This window comes from Micropterus salmoides, unplaced genomic scaffold (assembly GCF_014851395.1).
Source record: "Micropterus salmoides isolate LMB-PRFRI ecotype aquatic unplaced genomic scaffold, ASM1485139v1 Ms_hic_scaffold_3, whole genome shotgun sequence".
Classification (NCBI taxonomy): domain Eukaryota; kingdom Metazoa; phylum Chordata; class Actinopteri; order Centrarchiformes; family Centrarchidae; genus Micropterus; species Micropterus salmoides.
In genome coordinates this window covers 6,660,539-6,683,128 of record NW_024042261.1, presented here as the reverse complement: position 1 = coordinate 6,683,128, position 22,590 = coordinate 6,660,539, and the positions used below count along the sequence as shown (strand labels likewise).

At 41.4% G+C, this 22,590-nt stretch overlaps 1 protein-coding gene across 4 annotated transcripts in view; it reads right to left on the bottom strand.

The window, feature by feature from the left end:
* Positions 1–22,590, bottom strand: part of tpst1 (tyrosylprotein sulfotransferase 1) — a 50,034-nt gene that overhangs the window by 9,208 nt on the left and 18,236 nt on the right. For all 4 annotated transcript variants that reach the window (XM_038692707.1, XM_038692708.1, XM_038692709.1 and 1 more), the window contains exons 2-3: positions 21,256–22,293; positions 9,618–9,816 (exon numbers count right to left, since the gene is read on the bottom strand). In XM_038692707.1, the coding sequence (XP_038548635.1) occupies positions 9,618–9,816; positions 21,256–22,112 (1,056 nt within the window). In that variant the 5' untranslated portion in view covers positions 22,113–22,293. The remainder of the gene's footprint in view (positions 1–9,617; positions 9,817–21,255; positions 22,294–22,590) is intronic.

Genomic DNA, 22,590 nt, shown 5'->3' with positions numbered 1-22,590 from the left:
CTTTGTATTCATCTTACAGTGAGACACTGTGGTTTTAGGAGTAGTTGACTTTGCTGCAATGAAGCCATTTATCAGCAACAGCTGTCTGCACTGACTGCAAGCAGTACTGGTGATGATGGCAGCAGCTCCTTCAAATTTTGCTACATTTGTTTTATTGCTGGAGCACTATGACAGAAATACAAGGTAAATTTATTTATATTACAACACACAGTTGTATTATGAGATGAAGATCAGCACTGGAAAACACTAGAGTCATTTGCCCCTCTATAAAATAAAATAATAAAACAAAGCTCCATCGTTATGGAAACATTGTGGAAAGGGTTGAAAGGAAATGGTGTTCCACCAATCTGGAAGAATCTCGTTTAATATGGCAAGATAGTCTTAAAACTTATAAGAAAGGCCCTCTGTAATGCCAAGGGAGCCTATTATTCATCATTAATAGGAAAAGAAGAACAACCTCAGGTTTCTTTTCAGCAGAGAGTCACAGCTCTATTGAGCCATGTATTTCTATAACCCTCAGTAAAGACTTCATGAGCTTCTTTAATGATAAAATTCTAATTATTGCAGTCAAAATCCATCATCTCCTGCCCTCATCTGGTACCAAGTTATATTCAAACACAGGAGCCTTAGAATACCTGACATATATTTGCTTTGCTCCCATTGACCTTCAGCAACTAACTTCAATGATTTCTTCATGTAAGCCATCAACCTGTCTCTTAGACCCCATCCCAACTAGGCTGATTAAGAAGGTTTTACCCTTAGTTAGCACTACTTCACTAGATAGATCAATCTGTCTTTATTAACAGGCTTTGTAACAGTCCTTGATCCAGGGGTTTCAGCCAACTACAGACATATCTAAGCTTCCCTTTCTCACACAACTGTTTGGCAGTTTTGGCAGTTGAATTACCTACTAATTGTGTCAGACAAAAGACTTGTCTCTGTACTTGTCTTGGTAGATCTTAGTGATGCATTCAACACTATTGACCATCACATCCTATTACAGAGACCTGAACATTTAATTGGCATTAAAGGAGCCAATCTAAACCGGTTGAAGTTCTATTTATGAGATCGATCCCAGTTTGAACATGTTAACAATGAATCCTCCATGCGTGCCAAAGTTAGTCCCGGAGTTCCACAAGGTTCTGTGCTTGGACCAATCCTGTTCACTTTATATATGCTTCCTTTAGACAATATTATCAGGAAACACTCCATAAACTTTCATTGTTATGCAGATGATATCCAATTATATGTGTTGATCAAGCCAGATGAAATCAATCAGTTAGCTAAACTTTAGGCATGCCTTAAGGACATAAAAACCTGCACTGGGCTGCTGTGTTTTCTCTTTATTCTTGTACGTACAGGAGTAAACTAGCTTTCTTCTCTGATCCTTCTGTAGAGGCTTGAACCTTGTCACCGCTCAAGCATTTTTGCCACTAAAGGCTGTCTCCTTCACACCAGTTTTTCAACATTCTTGCAAGTTATTCAGAAAACTTTACAATTTATACACTGAAACTAGACCTGAAGATGCCTAAATTTGCGAGAAATAACACAAAACAGCACATTAGCGTTAATAACAAAATTCTGCAATTCCTGGAATGTATTGGAAATGGGATTCAACAATAATTATTTTATTAAAAGAACACTGCAATGAATACTGATCACTTTATTGAATATGATCGATGGATATTCTATAACTGAGTCCTCTTGTTTAGAGGAAGTCATGACGACACTGGTAGCTTTGAATTAGAAGGCCAACATCTTATAATATTGAGTATGAACAGTAAATTCAGCTACATCTGCTATTATCAGATGTCACTTCAATTTTACAGTTGAAAAATAAAAATGGTATTTTGCAACTCAGCCACTTTGCTGTAAATTCCATCTCTGTTTGTGGTCAGACACATTTTCCACAAAGTTCCTTCTCCCCTTACATCATACACTACAAATGTTTTCCGTTTGAGTCATAATGGTCTTGACAACATGACAAATTGCACTAAATTCATTCTTTCTTTGCGTCCTCGTTCCCCCTTTTGGCTCCCCTCAAAAAAATGAAAAAGTAATCCAAAGACTTCAGAAAAGTATACTGGCTAAAACTCCAAACTGGGTTAAAGTCAAATTCACATTATCCAAATGATTGTAAAACTGAATATTCACACCACCAATCAAGAATGAAATAAAAACACCTACTCTTGATTCTGTAGACTAAGGGTTTTTGTACAGCTGTTCATATGCCTGTATTCTACTACACCTCCTGCACTCACAGTTACAGTCTGCCTTATATATTTTGGTTTCGCCGAGTGCGCAGATTCTTGCCCTTGGGTGTTGTGTAGTCGTGCTGATGTACAGTACAAGCCACTGCTCTTTGTGACCAGGGAGACACTTCCTGTTGGAATGGGAAATGACAGGAAATAGTGTTGCTGCTTGGCTGAAACATCACTGCAGCATGACAAATCGCAGGCCTCGAGGACCTCCTGTTTATGAAACAGAAACACATGCCACTAAACACACATGTGATGGGATAAACACTGCTGATGAGATGGCTGGCTACAGTTACTGTGACTTACACCATGTCACTGATGCAATTCCCGTGAGACAGAGTAATACTAGCTTTAACAAGAACATAGACCTACTCATTAGTGTAACAGTACTTTGTTTTCTCTCTTATACTGTATGCGTGTGTCTGTGTTTGACTGCATGAGTTCATAGCACAGACTGAAAAATAGGAAGGTTACCAACTGCCTATTTCATCTTCTTAATCTAGTCAGAGCTCGACACTAACATTGTTTCAACATTCAGGTATCAAAGATAAGTAAGCATACAAAGCCAAAAGTATACGGATGCCTAAACATTTGCTGCTATAACAACATCTTCTGGTTTTATACTTTGCCCCAGATGTTGGACCCGGGCTGCAGGGATTTGCATTATCTAAAGATATAGTTTCCCTTGATGACATCGCCCTGGCCTCCAGCACCACTGTGAGGAATCTTGGAGTTATCTTTGATCAGGACATGTCGTTTAAGTCTCACATTAAGCAAATTTCAAGGACCGCCTTTTTTCAGCTACGTAATATTGGGAAAACAGGAATATCCTGTCTAAAAATGATGCAGACGTGTTCTGACAGGAACCAGGAAAAGAGATCATATTTCTCCTGTCTTAGCTTCTCAGCATTGGCTTCCAGTAAAATCCAGAATAGAATTTAAAATCATTCTTCACCTATAAAGCTCTTAAATGGTGAGGCACCATCTTATCTTAAAGAGCTCATAGTACCTTACTACCCCACCAGAGCACTGCGCTCCCAGAATGCAGGGTTACTTGTGGTTCCTAGAGTCTCCAAAAGTAGACTAAGAGCCAGAGCGTTCAGCTATCAAGCTCCTCTCCTGTGGAACCAGGTTCCAGTTTGGGGTCAGGAGGCAGACACCATCTCCACATTTAAGAGTAGGCTTAAGACTTTCCTCTTTGATAAAGCTTATAGTTAGGGCTGGCTCAGGTGAGTCCTGAACCATCCCTTACTTATGCTGCTATAGGCCTAGACTGCCGGGGGATTTCCCATGATGCAATGAGCTCCTCTCTCCTCTACTTTCTCTCCCTCTGTATGCAACCTCATCCCATTATTGCATGTTACTAACTCGACATCTCCCCTTTCTGGTAGTCTAGTGCTTTCTCGTCCCTCTCCTTTCTCCTCCTATCACTTCCTGCAGGTTTTCTGGCTCTGGAGCTGTGGAGTCTGGATCTGTGGCTGCGGGCCACCTGCTGCCCCCGTGTTCCTGCTCGACACCCTCTGCTGCAACGACTATTGTTACTAGTCCTATTATTATTATTGTTATTATAATCATTAACATTACGACTGTTACCATTAACACTACTATAAATATCTGTACCAGTTTTCATTTAGTCTATAGCAACATCACCTTTACTGTCTGTACCTCTGTGTTTATATTGTGTAGGCTGCCTCCCTCCCCTCTCTCTCCTTCGATCTCTGTTCCTCTCTTGCCCTCTCTCTCTCTCTCCTTCCTTCACCCCCAACCGGTCGAGGCAGATGGCCGCCCACCCTGAGCCATGGTTCTGCTCGAGGTTTCTGCCTCTTAAAAGGAAGTTTTTCCTTGCCTCTTTTGTGAGAGCTTTCCTGCCCTTTCTGTGAGATAACTGTTGTTGTGATTTGGCGCTATATAAATAAAATTGAAATTGAAAATGATTTATTTGGACATTTGGACAGATTTAGAGTTTTCAGTGAGATATTATCATAGACTGTATATAAAAAAGGATATTATTATAAGGAGTTTACTGTTACTGCTCTAGAAAAAAACATTTAGTTAAATTTAAAATTGGAATCCTGTTCTGAATGTATTCTCTGTTTAAATAACATTTTTAAAACACTTTTAGTAATGACAAAGAACCAATAAGATTATTGATAAAGATCCGAACCGATAAAATTAGTAGAAATCTAAACACGAGTTTAACACTACAACTTGACACACATTTTATTAGGGTCCAATCAATTTCTCTGGGGTTTTTCTTCTTTTACATATAGTCTAGTCTAGTTAATGTAGCAGTAATTATTTGATGATTCATGTGTTTATTGTTGTTGTTGGAAAGGAGAGGAAACAATGCAATGGAGAGGAGAGAATCGGAGGAGTGGAGACAGCATGAGAACAGCAGTGCAGTGTCTTCAAGTCTGTCATCAATAAAATCAAAAGGAAATAATCAGTAGATCTAAGCAGTCTTTATAATTTGGTCCCAATTCTTAAACAATTTTAAGGGATCCTTTTAAACATCTACACAATGGATTGCCACGAAAAATTTGTTCAGCCATTGATGGTTCTTAGATGATATATCTGAATGACTTTGGTGTCTTTTCCTCTACCACCCACGCAAGGTTGACATTTGTGGTTTTGAGTAAAATGTCTTTAACTATTGGATGGGTCAACATTTTAATCTGCCCAATACTTTGTTTTATGACCAAAGACCTGCAGTGGCATTCTCATCATCTTCAGCTGTACTCTGCGTCTGGTGCTAATTAGCAAATGTTAGCATCACAACATGCTAAATTAAGATGAACATGATTATTGCTAAACCTGATAAACATCAGCATGTTAGCATCGTCACTGTGAGCATGTTCGCATGCTGACCTTCAGCTCAGAGCACCACTGTGCCTAATTATACAGTATAAGATACCAGGAATGTAGCAGCCATTTCATCAAAAAAACACTTTAGTTCTCTCTGGTACACTTGTATTTTGTCTCAGGTTTGCTTGGAAATATAAGTACTATGAATAAGTATTAGGTGTGGACAATAATGAACTATGGCTGACCAGACAAGATGTTTTAGGAAAATACCCAGATACCTGGAAAGAGTTCCAGACTTTGTGCTTGGAAGCAACAAATCAGCCAGAAATGTTTGGACAGCAGTCCAACAGGGCAGAGGTCAAACAAGGAAAACATGCTGTCAGTCAGTCAACGGATAGACATTCTTCAGTCTATCACGACTGAGCTGCTAATCCAACCTTAAACAACACATCTTAAAACATATTTAAACGTTTTAAAAACTTATATCAACGACGGCTATAATACAATACCATGTCAGTCTTCTAGCAGTGGACAGCTACGACCCACAACCACAGTTGTGCTTAAACAAATAGTGCTATACTGTCTCAAACAAAAACAAGAGCGTCTGAAACGCTCTGTTTTACATCTGGGTGGGATGATGTGCTGCAGTAGTCTTATAAAAGGTCATCGTGTATCAACGTTGGCATCTCTTTTATAGCCCAATTCAACACGATGAGAAAATGGGCATCTAAGCACCAGGAGGACCTTGAAACCTTGCCGCCACAGACCTTAACAGATAAATATAAAGCAGAATTGTGTCCCCTAGCTCAGACATACACTATGCAACCCAAAGAGAGGAGCTGTAGAGCATGTCACCTGACAGCTCAGCTTGAGCAAAAGGATTTAATAAAACATATTCTGTTCCAAAAATAGCAGATGGCTTCCCAAGATATGAGAAGGGTTTGAAGTAGCAGATAGCAGAAGTAGTAGTTACCATAGTAAAGTAACAGTAAGAGTAGATACAAAATAAAAGTAGCTGTAGTATACTGTACCAGTACAGTTTATCAAAAAAGAAGTGATGCATAAATTCAGGCAAAAATTTCAACCTTCATTGTGTTAGTAATGCTGTTTACAATCCAGAACATCCCATAATCAAGGCTTTTTGAAATACAATGTAGACAAATAAGTAGCACTACCACTTTCTGAAGTTGGGGGACTCACAAGAGGCAGACTTAAAAAGAATGTATGTATCACAGGCCAAGTTATCCTGACTTGACTTGACCAAAAACACTATATCCTACGTTTTGCATAACCCAACTCGATAGTGTCTCTTCAGTGGACCCACCCTGCCTGTTGAACACAAAAGTCTTTTAAACTTCACACTCCCAGTGTGTAACACAAGCTATATGTGGTAAATCTGTAGTCTCCAAGCCCAAGCTGAGATAACCCTGATCCCATAGTGATGTCATCAGGGTTAGCCACAAAAGACATTATACAACTGTTTTCACAGGCTAAGTAGTACTCTGTACTGTACATAGAATCTGACATGTCTGCCTCTTTAGATTAAGGCTTTTGATTGAGACATGGTTCCTGTGAGATCTTAATGGGAAAATTGTGCAATTTGCATTGTTTCACTGCAGAGCTAACACTCAATTACACACCTTTAATATAGTTGTGCTGTTCCCAGAAGTGTACGGCAAGTGCATTTCTTTTTAAACACATCAGTATAATCAGTATATTGTTATTAGAGTGGTAATGTTGAATGTGTTGATTCCACATTCTACTATTTTCCCTTTATTTCAGCACAGCACAATGATGTCAGTAATGTTGTGACTGAATAATACATACTATATTTGCAGTGAATGAGCTTAAATAATAAAATAAATAACAACTAGAAACAGCAGGGGGAAGAGCTAATTGGACTGTCCAGGTCTGGCCTGAATGTCAATTTTTGAGTTTCAAAGCTTCAACAGTAATTAACAGCAAATAATCATGTGGCGTTACTTGTGGCGTTACCCGTTGCGTTACGCCGGCTGTAAACAGGCTGTAATTTCACGAGATACAGCTTTGTATTTCATAAAGCAGAACAGAAGAATGAATGCCCAAATAGTTCTGGCAATGACATGAGTGAGGGAGAAACCTGACGCGGGGGGTGTGTGTGAGAGAGAGTGTGAGAGAGAGAGAGAGTGTGAGAGAGAGAGAGAGAGTGTGAGAGAGAGAGAGAGAGTGAGAGAGAGAGAGAGAGTGTGAGAGAGAGAGAGAGAGAGAGAGAGAGAGAGAGAGAGAGAGAGTGTGTGAGAGAGTGTGAGAGAGAGAGAGAGAGAGAGAGAGCGCGCTCCGTTTACTATTTACATGTAGGCTACAGTGGGGGGAAAAATGTATTTAATCCCCTGTTGATTTTGTACGTTTGCCCACTGACAAATAAATTATCAGTCTGTAATTTTAGTAGTAGGTTTATTTGAACAGTGAGAGACAGAATAACAACAAAAAAAAAATTTATCCAAAAACGCATGTGAAAAATGTTATAAATTGATTTGCATTTTAATGAGTGTAATAAGTATTTGACCCCTCTGCAAAACATGACTTAGTACTTGGTGGAAAAACCATTGTTGGCAATCACAGAGGTCAGATGTTTCTTGTAGCTGGCCACCAGGTCTGCACACATCTCAGGAGGGATGTTGTTCCACTCCTCTTTGCAGATCTTCTCTTCAGTCATTAAGGTTTCGAGGACGACATTTGGCAACTCGATCCTTCAGCTCCCTCCACAGATTTTCTATGGGATTAAGGTCTGGAGACTGGCTTGGCCACTCCAAGACCTTAATGTGCTTCTTCTTGAGCCATTCCTTTGTTGCCTTGGCCGTGTGTTTTGGGTCATTGTCCTGCTAGATTACCCATCCACGACCCATTTTCAATGCCCTGGCTGAGCGAAGGAGGATCTCCCCCAAGATTTGACAGTACATGGCCCCGTCCATTGTCCCTTTGATGCGGTGAAGTTGTCCTGTCCCCTTAGCATAAAAACACCCCCAAAGAATCATGTTTCCACCTCCATGTTTGACGGTGGGGATGGTATTCTTGGGGTCATAGGCAGCATTCCTCCTTCTCCAAACACAGCGAGTTGAGTTGATGCCAAAGAGCTCGATTTTGGTCTCATCTGACACTTTCACCCAGTTCTCCTCTGAATCATTCAGATGTTCATTGGCAAACTTCAGACGGGCCTCTACATGTGCTTTCTTGAGCAGGGGGACCTGACGGGAGTTGCAGGATGTCAGTCCTTCATGTCGTAGTGTGTTACCGATTGTTTTCTTGGTGCCTATGTTCCCAGCTGCCTTGAGATCATTGACAAGATCCTCCTGTGTAGTTCTGGACTGATTCCTCACTGTTCTCCTGATCACTGCAACTCAACGAGGTGAGATCTTGCATGGAGCCCCAGATCGAGGGAGATTGACAGTTCTTTTGTGTTTCTTCCATTTGCGAATAATCGCACCAACTGTTGTCACTTTCGCACCAAGCTGCTTGGCGATGGTCTTGTAGCCCATTCCAGCTTTGTGTAGGTCTACAATCTTATCCCTGACATGCTTGGACAGCTCTTTGGTCTTGGCCATGGTGGAGAGTTTGGAATCTGATTGATTGCTTGCTTCTGTGGACAGGTGTCTTTTATAGAGGTAACAAATGTGATTAGGAGCACTCCCTTTAAGAGTGTGCTCCTTATCTCAGCTCGTTACCTGTATAAAAGCTACCTGGGAGGCAGAGATCTTTCTGATTGAGAGGGGGTCAAATACTTATTTCACTCACTAAAATGCAAATCAATTTATAAAATTTTTGACAGGCATTTATCTGGATTTTTTTGTTGTTATTCTGTCTCTCACTGTTCAAATAAACCTACCACTAAAATTATAGACTGATCATTTCTTTGTCAGCGGGCAAACATACAAAATCTTTTTTTTTTTCCCCACTGTATATAATAACAGCACGTTATTATGACTAGAAGGTCATGTTTAACTTTTCTTGTGGCTAGGCTAGTAGTCCCAAGTGATGGACTAAGAGAGGTAGGGCGGAGGGCAGGAGTGCGGAGAAAAAAAAAAAAAAAAAATCAATATTGGAATCCCAAAATTGAAATCTGAATGCTTACCCAATGATCAAATATTTGAAAATTCGGGTTCAGCCCTAGCTTTTTCCAAAGTTAACAGTATCCGTCTACCTCTAAAGTGAACTAAATGAACACATCGTATTTTGTTTGTTTAATCTATACAATAACCAAAGTGGTCAAATGGCAATATGTGGTTTTGTGGTTATATGCTGGATTTTTTCTTTAAAAGGAGTCTTTGTCTTTATGCTAAGCTAACTATAGCTGGCTATAGCTTCGTAATTACCATACAAACATGAGAATGAGATTAATCTTCTCCTCCAACTCTCAGCAAAATGCTAAAAAGGAAGTATTCCTTTAAAAAACTGTGACTTCCATCAGGATAAATTATTTAAGCTTCTTGAGGTAAAAAACACTCCAAAGTGCCCCTTTGACAGAGAAAATGATGAACATAGGAAAAAAATTATGTTCATGTTCTGGTCAGTACTCACCCTTCTGGTATTGTCCAGGACTTTGGGGTCGGGTCGGCCATAGTTGGGAGGGTTGGCGTGGGGGTCGTAGCCCAGTCTTGACAGCATGGGGGCGATGACGGCCATGTCCCTCACCACGTCAGCTGGGATCTTCCCCACCCACTTGGACAAGGCCTCCACATTGACAGGCTTGATGACCTGGTCTGTTGATCTCTCCACTCTAACAACAAACAAAAAATGTTTGTTTCAGCTTGTGGTACTTGTTATCACATGCCACAAAGGTTAGCTCAGCTTATCCCCAAATGGCACAGTTTACAACAGACCAGTCCATCTCTCAGTTCTGTTAACTCTGAGCATCAAATTGAATCATGAGACACTATTAAAGATTCCTTCCTCCCTCTCTCAGCAGGCTGCTCTTAAATATGCTGAAAAAATTAGCTTTCACGATATCAGTTATCAGTCATCTGTCAACATGCATCACATTTCATATGATTTACCATCCATGCTCAGTCTGGCTCAATAGCACACACATAGTCTCCTTAAGCTTAGCTATTCAGTTTAATCACGCTTCTTTTTAATGAAATTAATACCTCCAGTGTTTCTAAGTGAAGATGAATAATCCTCCACCCGTCCTTTTCCTCCATCAACCATGGGTGTTCTGTTTTTTAAGGAATCCACCATTATGTGTGTTATATTATGTGCCGAGGTGAATTATTCATTGCCTATAATGAAAGATTCAACAAGCTAGGGGATTAGGGCTGCTGGACTGCAGCATTTTGTTTCTGGAATGACCAAAGTTTACCACCAATGACCAGCAGGAGGGATTTCCTGTCTGATGTATGATGATGACAATGAGCGCACTCTTTAAACACCTGCTCACATGAGTGCAGTGACCTGAACTGTGAGAGTGATTTTAGCCTTTTGCTGCTGTCAAGGAAAGGGGTGGGCTGGATTTAGTTAGTTATGTAAAGTTAGTTTAGTAAAGTTATCCTTTATTGATCCCAGTATGGAAATTTGTTTTCCGCATTTAACCCATCCAAAAATGAGTTATTTGTAACACAAGACAAAACGGCACAATAATCGTTTTATCTATTAAATAATTTCACAATTGTTGGAAGCCAAAATTGAACATGAAAATGAAATTTCCCTATAATATAACAGTATAATGTACAATTAATTATATAATGTTGGTATATTCATTTCATTTCAGGGGCGGCGCAGTGGTTAGTACTGTTGCCTCACACAGCAAGAAGGTCGTGGGTTCAAACCCCAGTTGCCCTGGCCTTTCTGTGTGAAGTTTGCATGTTCTCTCTGGGTGCTCCTTCCCCTTCCTCCCACCATCCAAAGACATGCAGGCTAGGTTAATTGATGTCTCCGAAATTGTCCTTAGGCGTGAATGTGAGCGTGAGTGGTTGTCTGTCTATGTGTGGCCCTGCGATGGACTGTCCACGGTGTACCCCGCCTTTCGCCCAATGTAAGCTGGGATTGGCCCCCCCGCGACCCTGTACGCAGGATAAGCGGTTGACGATGGATGGATGGTATATTCTTTTCATATAATAGCATACTAAATAGTCTAGGATTTGCTCCTTCATTAAATTCTTGTGCAAGAAAAATGGTCTACACAGTGGTTAGTCTCTGATTTGTTAATGCTACATACTATCTTAGAAGAACAACGAGTTCAACATTTGAAAGTCTGCAGTAGCACGTCAACCTTTCATTAATGTCCCAGCCCATCCAGGCTGTGATTGGTCGATTCACAAAAAGTGACATTAACCAGCGCACCACTTTAAAGGCTGAACATGTTTCAACAAAAGGCACCTGATATACCTAAATAGCAAACCCAAACCTTGCTTATCTAATCCTTGTGTGGGCTGGGACATAATTAAAGAGACCCGACAATCTCTCTCGCTCTTGTTTTTGTATAATTGGCTGCTCACGTGGTCCACACAGCAATTTCTCCCGGTGTTTCTCATGGTCAGTCCTACTATGGGACGGTCTGAATTGAAAAATAGTTCATTTAAATGGTGCATTATGGAGTTTTCAGCGGCCACTAGTGGTGCGGTCTTGCAACCAGGCATGTGCTCGTACGCGTGCTTGCTTGAACTCATGAGGGAGCATAATCCAAAACACAACCGCTTTCAAGAAAGGCAGAGTGAGAGCAGCTATATAGACGTATAGACAGGGTGATAGCTTCAGACAACTTGGTGGAAACTCAGGTAACCCCCCCTGCAGCGTTACAGTAATAGTTTCATCAGCTGCAGGTTGAACTAATCCATGCTCGTTACAAGATAACTGTACATTTACTGCATTTAGCCAACGTGCTACAGCGTTAGCTCGCCTATCTTTACTATCTGTGTATCTTTCACTGGAGGCTCAGCAATGTCAGCACAGCTAAACGTATTGGATGATAATGGAACGGTTAGTGAGCTGGACTGAATATTAAAATGAGATTATGTCACACTTTATAACAGTCGTACCGCAGTAAGTAACTTTACTGTAGTGTACTGTGGCTCTTCCTCTGGGCTGTTTCCGCCGTTTTGCTGCAGTACTGTATATTATGTGGGTCACGTTAGTTACAGCGACGGAGAGGTGGAGAAGTTGTGTACCTGAGTATTGGTAAAACCACAATAAATCTAAATTAAACGTTATGAAGCAAACAGCGGCAGGTCCAAGCTAATGTAGCTTTAGCTGGCTGCCCTGCCTGCATCACCATAGGCTAACGTTAGTAAACAAATCTCTGCACATTTGCTTTTTAAAGTTACATAATTTCTTGCAGGCTAAATCAACACCAGTTGTACACAGGATAGTAACACGTAGAAAGCGATACAACTTAACGCCGGATAATGTTAGCAACTGCTCATTAGCCGGCGAGCTAACGTGACTTTCTCTGTGTTTCTCCAGCTTTACTGATGCTCACTGTGTTTTTACTCGACATCATCTGAACCTGTTTGGTCTGATGGGCTTCAGCACATAAACCTTTACTGTTGTTTTGTATCCTAACGTAGAGTCTGTGTTTTGCTGTGAGCTGGTTGTTTTATGGTGTTAGTGGACTGCATGTCGTGAGCTGCTGTGTTGTCGCTGTAGTCTGAGAAGAGGCTCAGGAGTGCGCACAGGGCTGAATCTGACCCGGTGTCCTCACATTCAAAGCAGAATAGTGGCTGATGCAAGCAACAAAGACAATTTCTAAGTGAGTTTTGAGCCCATAAAAAAGGCAATGAAAATTTGATTTATTAAAATCAAAAACTTACATATAGCCCCTTTAACTGGCTCAAGCAAACACTTTTTACAAGCAACATATTTCTTTGTATGAAAGCACTTGTGTTTCACATTATGCTCACTGTTGTGACCCTGGGGTCATATTTTGTTTGTTTTTATCTCCCCCTGCAATGTCAGCTGTCTCCCTCCCTCCTCCCTTAGAGTGTGCGTATGCAGGTAATGGAGAACAGGTGGGCATACTGGAATGGTCCTGCAGAGCTGATTGGAGTCTCCTGATTGGTCACCTGGATGACAGCAGCCATCTTAAGCCCCACTGACAGGAACTCCTCTCTCTCTCTGCCATTCCCAACCTGAGCCTGTGTACTGTGCGTTATGTCGGTTAGTCGTGAGTAGAGAACTGTTGTGATTAGATGAGATTTGTAAGTGAATCTGTGTAAATTAGCTTTGTAAATCTGATGGTTGTTGACAACCTTGTTTTGTTGGCTTTAGCCATTTTGTTATATACAGATGTTTCTTTGTTGTAGCTTCCTTTTGTCAGCTACTAGCAGTGTGTAGGAGTGAGAAGCCCTTTTTGTTTGTTTTTGAGATTAGAAGCCTAGTTTAGAGCTTTGTCTTTTCTTTACTTTCTGTTTTTGGTTTAGGAAAGTTTTAGGTTTATTAGATTGTTTTGGTTGTTGTTTTGGGCAGTGCTCATCTCTGAAGCTAATAAAACTGCTAAATTGTATTTCCTGTGTTCTGGCCTCGTCTGGGAATGGGAAGAGTGGGAAGCTACACTTTTATGTTGCGTGCTAGACCTTGGGACGTAACATCACTCATGAGTTCAAGCCGCTAGAGGCCGCTGAAAACTCCATATTACGCCTTTAATGTAATACCAGATAACATCTTTCTGTTTCTCTGCAAAATGCTTCAGTGGATTAGCCATAATACCTGTACAGCGTGCCCAAGTACAGTCTATATACGGGCAACACTGCCTATGTTTCCTGTCTGACTCTATACCTCAATATGGCAATTTACTTTCCTCTAATCCATTTACTTTGCAATTGAATCTTTACACTGTAGGGGTATAGTCTCCTGCATGATTAATAGAGTAAGCTGGTTTTGTCATCTCGGGAGGACTGTGTAGATGGTTTCTAAGAGTCGGGCCATGATCCAAATATCCACTCTGCAACAAATGGGTAGGGAATCACTTTAGGTAACTCCATCAAGACCCAAGAGGCTGCTAAGTGTTGACGTGGAGCATAAACTGATAAAGACAAAGACTGAGAGTAGAGAACGCAGCTCAGCTTCAACATCATGTTGGTGTATAGAGATCCTCATCTAACATACACACCTGACAATATCCTCTTGTATGGTTCCTTGTCAGATTCTCCTATAGATAAAATCTATATCGTAAATATCTGAGCTTTCTGAAAGAGCTGTGAACAGTTTGAGAGTTGCATTGTCCATGGCAGTGGTTCCCAGATTGGGGTGAGGAAGCCTTTTAGGGGGCCACAAGACAATTAAAGGGATTTGTTCAATTTTTTTATTGTGAAATACTGAGTTCTTTCCTACTTTCAGGCATCTAAAAATCCTTCAAATTTAAGAACCTCAGAAGGAAAAATACATATTTTTGTCAAACTGACCGCAACTCCTGTTCACCCTGATTTACTACGCCGTAACAAGTTTCAAGTAGACATTCAGACAAGTAATGCTTCATTTTAATAGGTCACTAGTCAAAAAGGTTGGGAACTACCAGTCTATAGTAATACATTTCAAAATGGTACTCATGGGTCAGGAGTCCTGATCAGTAAAAGCTCACTCACCAGCTAAAGTCAGAGCAGCATCAACATAACCAATCAGTCACCGCCTTGATCAAAGTGGTGCCAGATTAACAAGAATTTCCTGTAAATGCTGAACGAACACCTAATTTTGGATGATCACGTACTGTAGGTGAATGTGTATGCTACATGCACTGCAAAATGGCTGAGTCAAGACATAATCACTCTTGACAACACGGGAGGAGAACAGGGAGGCAGACAACACGGGGGGAGAACAGGGAGGCAGACGACACGGGGGGAGAACAGGGAGGCAGACGACACGGGGGGAGAACAGGGAGACAGACGACACGGGGGGAGAACAGGGAGGCAGACGACACGGGGGGAGAACAGGGAGGCAGACGACACGGGGGGAGAACAGGGAGACAGACGACACGGGGGGAGAACAGGGAGACAGACGACACAGGGGGAGAACTGGGAGACAGACACAGTGGGCTGGTAGATAAGCAGCAGACTTGTAGTCTAAGAGATTGTTTAGTTTGTCGCCACCCCACTGGGATAAGATTTATTGTCCCCACCAACAGTGACATGAAATATCCACCCTTGCAATCAATGTATATAAATATCCCTGTATTGGTTTGTTTCCTACCATCAATCTGAAATCATTTGCACCCATACTGCTGAACAAGTGACGCACACATTCTTCTTCTCAGCTTTAAATGTGACAAAAAAAAAAACCTTTCTGCCCGTCACATGACCACTTCCCTTCAGTCTGATGCTCTTAATGGCCTCCAGCTTGTCAATTATTCATTGCTGCGCCTCCTTTACCCAAGGTGGTGTTCTGTATCACCAATGGCTGATAAGAGAGAATCAGATAGAGGCATCAAGATCACAAATAGAATGGGGAGTTAGGGAGGAGGGGAGGAATGGCTCCCTGCTCTGGGATAAGTAATGGAGTAAGTTGCTCAGCAAGGCAGGGCCTCCACTGAATCAAGGCCAGGTAATTGATGTTAATGCTAAGACAAGGTCCCGCTCTGGGGCCTGCCTGCCCTCTGATTGAGATTTTCATGTAGATAGAGACCCGAAGCTGAGGGATGGTGGAGAGCGAAGAGTGCGGGTGGTTGTAGAGGGCAAGAGGCATTTTCTGCCGGGTGTCATGGGGGTTGACTTTAATGCACTGTGGGCAAAGTACTTGAGAGGAGGTGGGGCAAAATGTTTATGATGGTAAAAAGGTAGCTGTGCAGCCCTGAAGGCTACTTGTGGCTGGCCTCCTCTTACATCAAATTGTATCAGGGCCCATTTAGGGGAGAGGTATGACCAAAGCCTGTGATAGCAGACATGAAGATGATATAAACACAAAGTCCAGATACTTAGAGAAATGCATCAAGTTCTAGCTTAGACGAGCTTGTCAGGGATTGTCATCACAAAGTGTTGTCATTCAAGAAGGAAAACAGTCACATACAGAAAAAAAAAAATCTAAGATTAAAAAGATTTCCTGTTCAGGGGCACGTTCCACTGCTTTTGCAACATGCAAGCTGTGACTTACAACATGACGTAATTTCCTCTTTACTTGTTTACCCAATGCATGAGCATACGAGAGGACTGAGGACACATGAGTACACACATTTATTTGCAATTTTGTGTAGGATTGGGCAATGTTCAATACATGTTTGATTTCAGCATTTATCTATTAAAATACTTTTGTGAAAGGGCCCCTGCTCTCAATACACAGTCTCAAGACTTCAATGCACAGCTGCATGTTTTGCAAATTAATTTGATGTTGCATATTTACTTCCTTTTTTCTTTACGGTCATTCTCTTCTTGTTCACAAGTTATAAAAGCACTGCAGTATAGTGGTTCTGTGATGGGCATTTCTTTTCACAATTTATTGGTTGGAGAAAGGGCTTAGCCAAGCAGAGCTTTTAAAGGTTAAGATTAAGAATGAGGAGGTCATCTTCCTGTGCCCAAACCACAAAATTTAGCACAACACAATCGCCACAAAAATGGTGTGATGATGAGTCTGACACAGCTGTACCAACTGTGAAACCAATGTGTCAGTCACTAGAACACGATGTCAGGATAAATAATATGAATGCACTGATCTGACTTTTACAGTACAGGTACGGACACTGGGCTTTGGGTATTGGCCAATGCAGAGTTCTAATCCAATAACAGTAATTAATAAGCTGTATTTCTCACTGTGAGGAAGAGACTGGGAATTATTCATCATGTGTAGGTAAAGCCAACTGTGACTGTGTTTTGGACTGAAAGTCACTGTTGAACTCTGTTCTTACCGGTTAACAGTGGACTGGTTTATGTAGACATGCAGGACAAAGCAGTGTCTCCATGTCTCAGCTCAGAGGGCTCTGGTTAAGGTCCACATTCATTAATATTTGATGGGAATCAATTTGTGGAGGGGTGACGTGTGCACTAAATGAGCACAGATCTGCATCTGGACCCCAAAGAGCTCTTATCAGTCTCCGTCCCTGTGCTGATATTAGTATATTTTGGCCTCACATTTGTTTTTCTATTTCAAGCGATGTAGCATTCCATAGTTGTGAAAGGAAAAAGGTTAAAACACACAACCTGTTTTATTCAAACAGAGATGATTTTCCCATGTCTGGACACAACTGAGTGTTAAAAGAGAAGAGGACATTGTGACCTTTCTGAGAAACAAGGGGTCCTTACCACTGAGTCGTAGCAGTCCAGTGTTGTAGTAACATGGCTGAAGAGCACTTCAGAGCCTCCATAGTATCTCAGCTCGAATCACAACACGTCTGAGTATTTTAAGATGAGCTTTTGAGTTTTTCAGCTAGTTGAACAGGATTTATCTTGTAGTTACAAAAGATTAAAGATGTTTACTTTGCTTTGTGGTTGGTATATGTATATGGATTAAACCTAAATCTAAAAGCCAGTTCATGACAAAAGCTAGGCGTAATCTCACTTATCTCACTAATTCTTATGTAATATTTTATTAAAAAAATAATAATTTTGCCCCATTCCCACCAAACCTTTTCATGTCAGGTCCGATCCGATACTTTTATACACTATAATATGTATCTGAAACACTGAAATAAGAGCTGTAGCCTATTAAATTTGGCACAACTTATTTATCAAGAACCAAATATTAGAAGTCCTGGTTCAAAACGATTAAGTTGATAAGCTTAAATTATTGATTTATGAATGAAACCAGAGTGGACTCCTCACTGTTGGAGTTGTGGGAACTACAAAAACAGTGTACAGTGGTTTTAGAGAGTGGAACTTTAACCAGACAAAAGACAAGTTTAATGTTGTCATTTTAACCAGCGAAAACAACAGTCAGCACTGGCTGTTTTGTACCATATTCTTTGGCGATGAGTTGCTAGTTCGACTGTCCCAACGTTACTTTTTACTGGCCCCAGGCCATCAGGCCACTGTTATTGTCGAGCCCTGCCTATTGCTCAAACCTTTAGCACAATGGACCAGTCAACACTAATCATTTACATCTTATCAAACAAAGGAGGATGACTCGTGATACTGTGTCTACTGGTCGGTAAACAATAGAAGTTTGAACTATGCACTAAATTCTAAGTTATATTTCTTGTCAAAGATCAGGTTATGATCAGTACAAGTTGTTATAAACATAGAGCAGAATGTTTGTGGCTTGACTGTTAAAACATTTAGAGTGAGTAGGGCTGTGACAAAGAGAACTAAACTGATCTCAAATACAGTGATGAAAAGGAATGAAATCATAAAATGGAAGGAGCCAAGGAAGCTCATTGGCTTCACATCTCTTTAACTCCCGGGTTTTACTAGATTTGTGGTGGCAGTGGATCTGGCTACATTTGCCAGATACTTGTCTAGCTCATTCTTTGGCCCTCTTCTTTTCCCATGACCTCATCTACAACCATAAAAAGTAGGCGCCTGTTTCCAGGTTAGAGGTCAATCTGTAAACTTAAAGAAAATTCTCAAGGTCAGCAACTTGGGAGTAGTTTAAATTAAGAGTTAAAATGATCAAATGACTCAATGTGCTTAAGCTTCATTGCCTGAATGCTGCCATTATGAATAAATAGGTTTATGATTCTAGTCCATCTTTTCTAGTTTAGACTAAAGGGCCATACGTCAACCACAACCAGTAGGTTCAAACTCATATGTCCGCAAATATTACCACTGCTGAAGAATCCTTGAGAGAGAATCTCAGGGCTTTGACGTCATTTGAGAAGGACTAAAAAAAGGGCTAAAAAAAAATAACATTCTTCTATAAGGATCAGTGAATTATCCTTGTAGTTATGTATCAACATTAGCTTTTGTCATACTTCTTTATCTAAATCACTTGAATGTTTGCTTGATGCCTTTGTGAAAAAGTAGTCAACTGAACTTGAGCATACTGCACATCCTCTACGGAACAGTTTTTCATTTCACAGGTTTAGTCCCTTCAGTGCTCCATCTGTGTCTACACAGGACACAAGAGAATGTGGATCACCCGTTTTTGGGCAGCGTTCAGAGCACAACACACAATCACTGTAGTTATACACATTAAACAGAAGAAAATAGACTTGAATTGTAAAAATACACTTTAGGCTTAAATCATGATCCATAACGAGGCCTGTGTAGACTGCTGGATTGATTGTAATAGGTTTAAAAACACCTCCTGCGTAAAAACAGCATACGGCAGTACTTGATTTTAGGGTTACAACTAATGATTGTCATAATCATTCTTAATTCATCTGTAGACCATTTCTTTGATTGTTAGGTATTTAAAAAATTCAGAAATTAGAAAAGTCTGGTCTAACCAGCAGTCCAAACATTCACACTATTCAGTTTACAATAAACCCCCATTTAACACTGGTGAAAGAATCTGGCCCACAACTGAACTTGATTACTTACCCCTGTTCTAAATGATCATCCCTTTCTTCTTTGTGTTATTTCTTTTCATAGTAAAACAGATCAAAGTCATGAAACACAAGGAAGGAAAACAGAAGGAAAGAGAAATGAAATATGTAGCCAATTAGAAATGCAGACAATAACAAAATGTGACCCAAATGTCTCCTGAGGATATGGAGTGTGTTCTGTTGCTACGTGGCAGGAAAAGGGTGGCAGCAGGGGGGACCTACAGAGGGGGGGGGGGGGGGGGGGGGGGATGGGGCTGCACCCCTTCACTATTTCCTCAGCAATTTCCAGAGGCCGACCTCCCAAATCACGGAAACCAAAACAACTCTGACACCAGGCAGGGCCATTAGGAAAACCTGCTTACAGTACAGTACAGACATATTCTCAAGTGTTTTAGACTAATGAGTAGGTTCCTTGCTGTGCGCTGCAGTAGGATGTTTAATTTCCAAATGAAATGTAATGATGGAAAGTCTGAAGGTTTTGTGAAAACATGGGAAGGATATCTGTCAAGGCCAGAGATGCATGCTTATTTTCAAGGCCCACAGAAACTGAAGATTAAATAGAAAGTGATATGTATGACTTGACATACTGCTACCTACATGTCCTTTTTCTCCAGGTTAATAGCTATTCCATACTTCATCTCCCCTCCAAACAAAGTAGTCAAAAGCTAAGTGTACCACGTGGCGCTTGTGAGGCTGGCACAAATCACAACAATCGTAACGGCAAATACTGAATTAACCACCGTTACGACTGCAAACGTATTTAATGAATCTGCAGCTGTAGGGAAGCATCTAGCACAAATGAAGCCTCTGTAGAAATTTAAGCTCCCTATCAGCTACATTTGTTATCGCAGAGATAGCCGGCAGCTTCCTGAAACTGCATTCCAAACAAGTTAAGTGTCCAAAAGGTCAAGGAGCCTCTGAGAAAAAAAAGGGTTGAAAATGAGTCACAGCCTGACAGTGATGGATGGTGATGCAGTGCGTCCTCACTGCTAGTAACCACTTTAGAGTGATGGAAATACCTAAATGGCCTATAAGTTTAAACATGCAGTGGTACAGACAAGAGGCAATTGATTTTACAAGGTACCTATCACACCCAAACCTAAACTTTTGTTTATACTCAGGCCTCCGCAGAGGCTCAACACGTTGTAACTCCGTAACGCCAGGGGACATATAAACAAAATATTCAGTGAGAAAGCAAGACATCAACGAGTGTTACAGAAAGAATGTCATAATCCAACATGGTTACAAACGCTGTCTGGCAATATAGTAAACACCAACGTACCGCCAAACATTGCATTTGTGTACTGTAATTACTGTCAGTTACCTCCCAATCAAAATTCAGAGCCTTTGCGCTCAACGCAAGATGTCTTAATACAACAAACAAGAAACAATGAAAACACAATGAAGCTATTTCAGTTTGAGGGAGCCGTTTTAAAATAAAATCTATTCTTGAAAGACATCCCAACCTATGTTGTAATTACCCTGAAATTAAAGAGTTCTGTCTGGATGTAACAACATGGACAAGACTTTCCCAGAGCTACAAACAAGGGGATCAAAGACACATTGACCAGAGTGACGTTTTACTCTGTGGCTGCAATCACTACAATTACTTAATTAAGTTCAACAATAAGTAAAGTAAAAGTTAAACTAAACTAGACTAAAACAGACTACAAATTCCATCTAATAACACTGATGATTATCTTTCTTCTACAACCTATCTTTCCCTATAAGAATCAAACTACCATCAAAACACAAGGCATGGTGAATGCAACATATACCTTATACCGAAATTTGGTTGTTGCTGCCAACATTACTTACTTGGAGAGGGACACTCCTCCAGCTTTCCCAATGAGCTCCTCATGGTGGAGGACAGCAACATTCCAAGGAATGTCAAGAAATTTCAGCAGTGTCCTCATCCATTTCTCAGGATGGAGGACCAACTGTTCGTAGTGCATAGGTAGGCATTTGTCTGATGCCTCCAGGCACTGTGTGTACATGGTCTCTATGGCCCGATTCCACTTGGTCAGGCAGTCACGATAGCTGCCCAGGTCAAAGCCGGCAATAGTCACCTTCCGTGAGATCATGGAGTGGACTGAAGCCCGGCCATCACGAATCATGAGTACAAACTTGGCACGGGGAAAGATCTTGGCCAGGTATGACAGCGACTTTAGCGCAAAAGGGTCCTTGTTGCAGAGGAAGTTGGCGGGTTCTCCATGTTTGACGATGATTTCCAGCAGGAAGGCCTGCATGGCGGCGTCCAGCACCTCATCTGTCACACCGGCCTCGTCCAGGCGCATCTTCTCCCGGCCTGAGCGGCTCCACATCTGCTTCATGGCCAGAATTCGTGGGATGACACGGGTTTCTTCACCACAGCGCACCTCAGGGTGGGCGTCCAGCATTGCTCGCATTAGCGTGGTCCCACTGCGGGGCACTCCACCAATGAAGATGAGTGGCATGTCTTTGTTGTAAACAAAAGGGGTGCTGAGATTCTGGCCTGTCCGTAAGGTGGTCCGCATGCTACCTCCCAGTGCTGACAGAGGCAGGATCCCACCCGGCTGGCTGCGCTCCTCAATGCGATGGTGGCACTCCATGGCATGGCGGCCCAGGTAGAAGACAGTGACCGAGCTGATAACCACACAGGCCACCAGCAAGTTCTGTTTCAGCTTGCCAATCATGTTGCAGGCCACAGGTGGGAGAGGACGATATCACCACAGGGGCAATTTAGGGGGAGGGGTGGGAAAAAGGGTAACTGAAGGGTAATTAAGGTTCCCACCCTTTATGGTTGTTTTCTGGGAACCGGGCATGGATCAAGCTCCCTGGTGCACAGCAGGCGTCGAGTCCCCAGCTCCATGAGGCCTGGATTGTGGCACAAAACACAAAAGACGCAGTTAGTTCTGATTCAACACTCGGGCAACATTCATCAACCAAAATTAACAACAAACATCAAATGAACAATTTCATGTCCCAGTTTTTAAAATAACTCCACTGTCGATGTTCCGTGCACATCAGACGTCTCTTTGAATAACAACCTACAGATGAGAAATCTGTCATGGTGATCACAGTGGTCACCACATTCTCTTTATTTGACGGGACTTCTGATCTCAGGCCAACATTACTGTGCAATGTTACATTGCAGAGAGCCTTAACTCACAA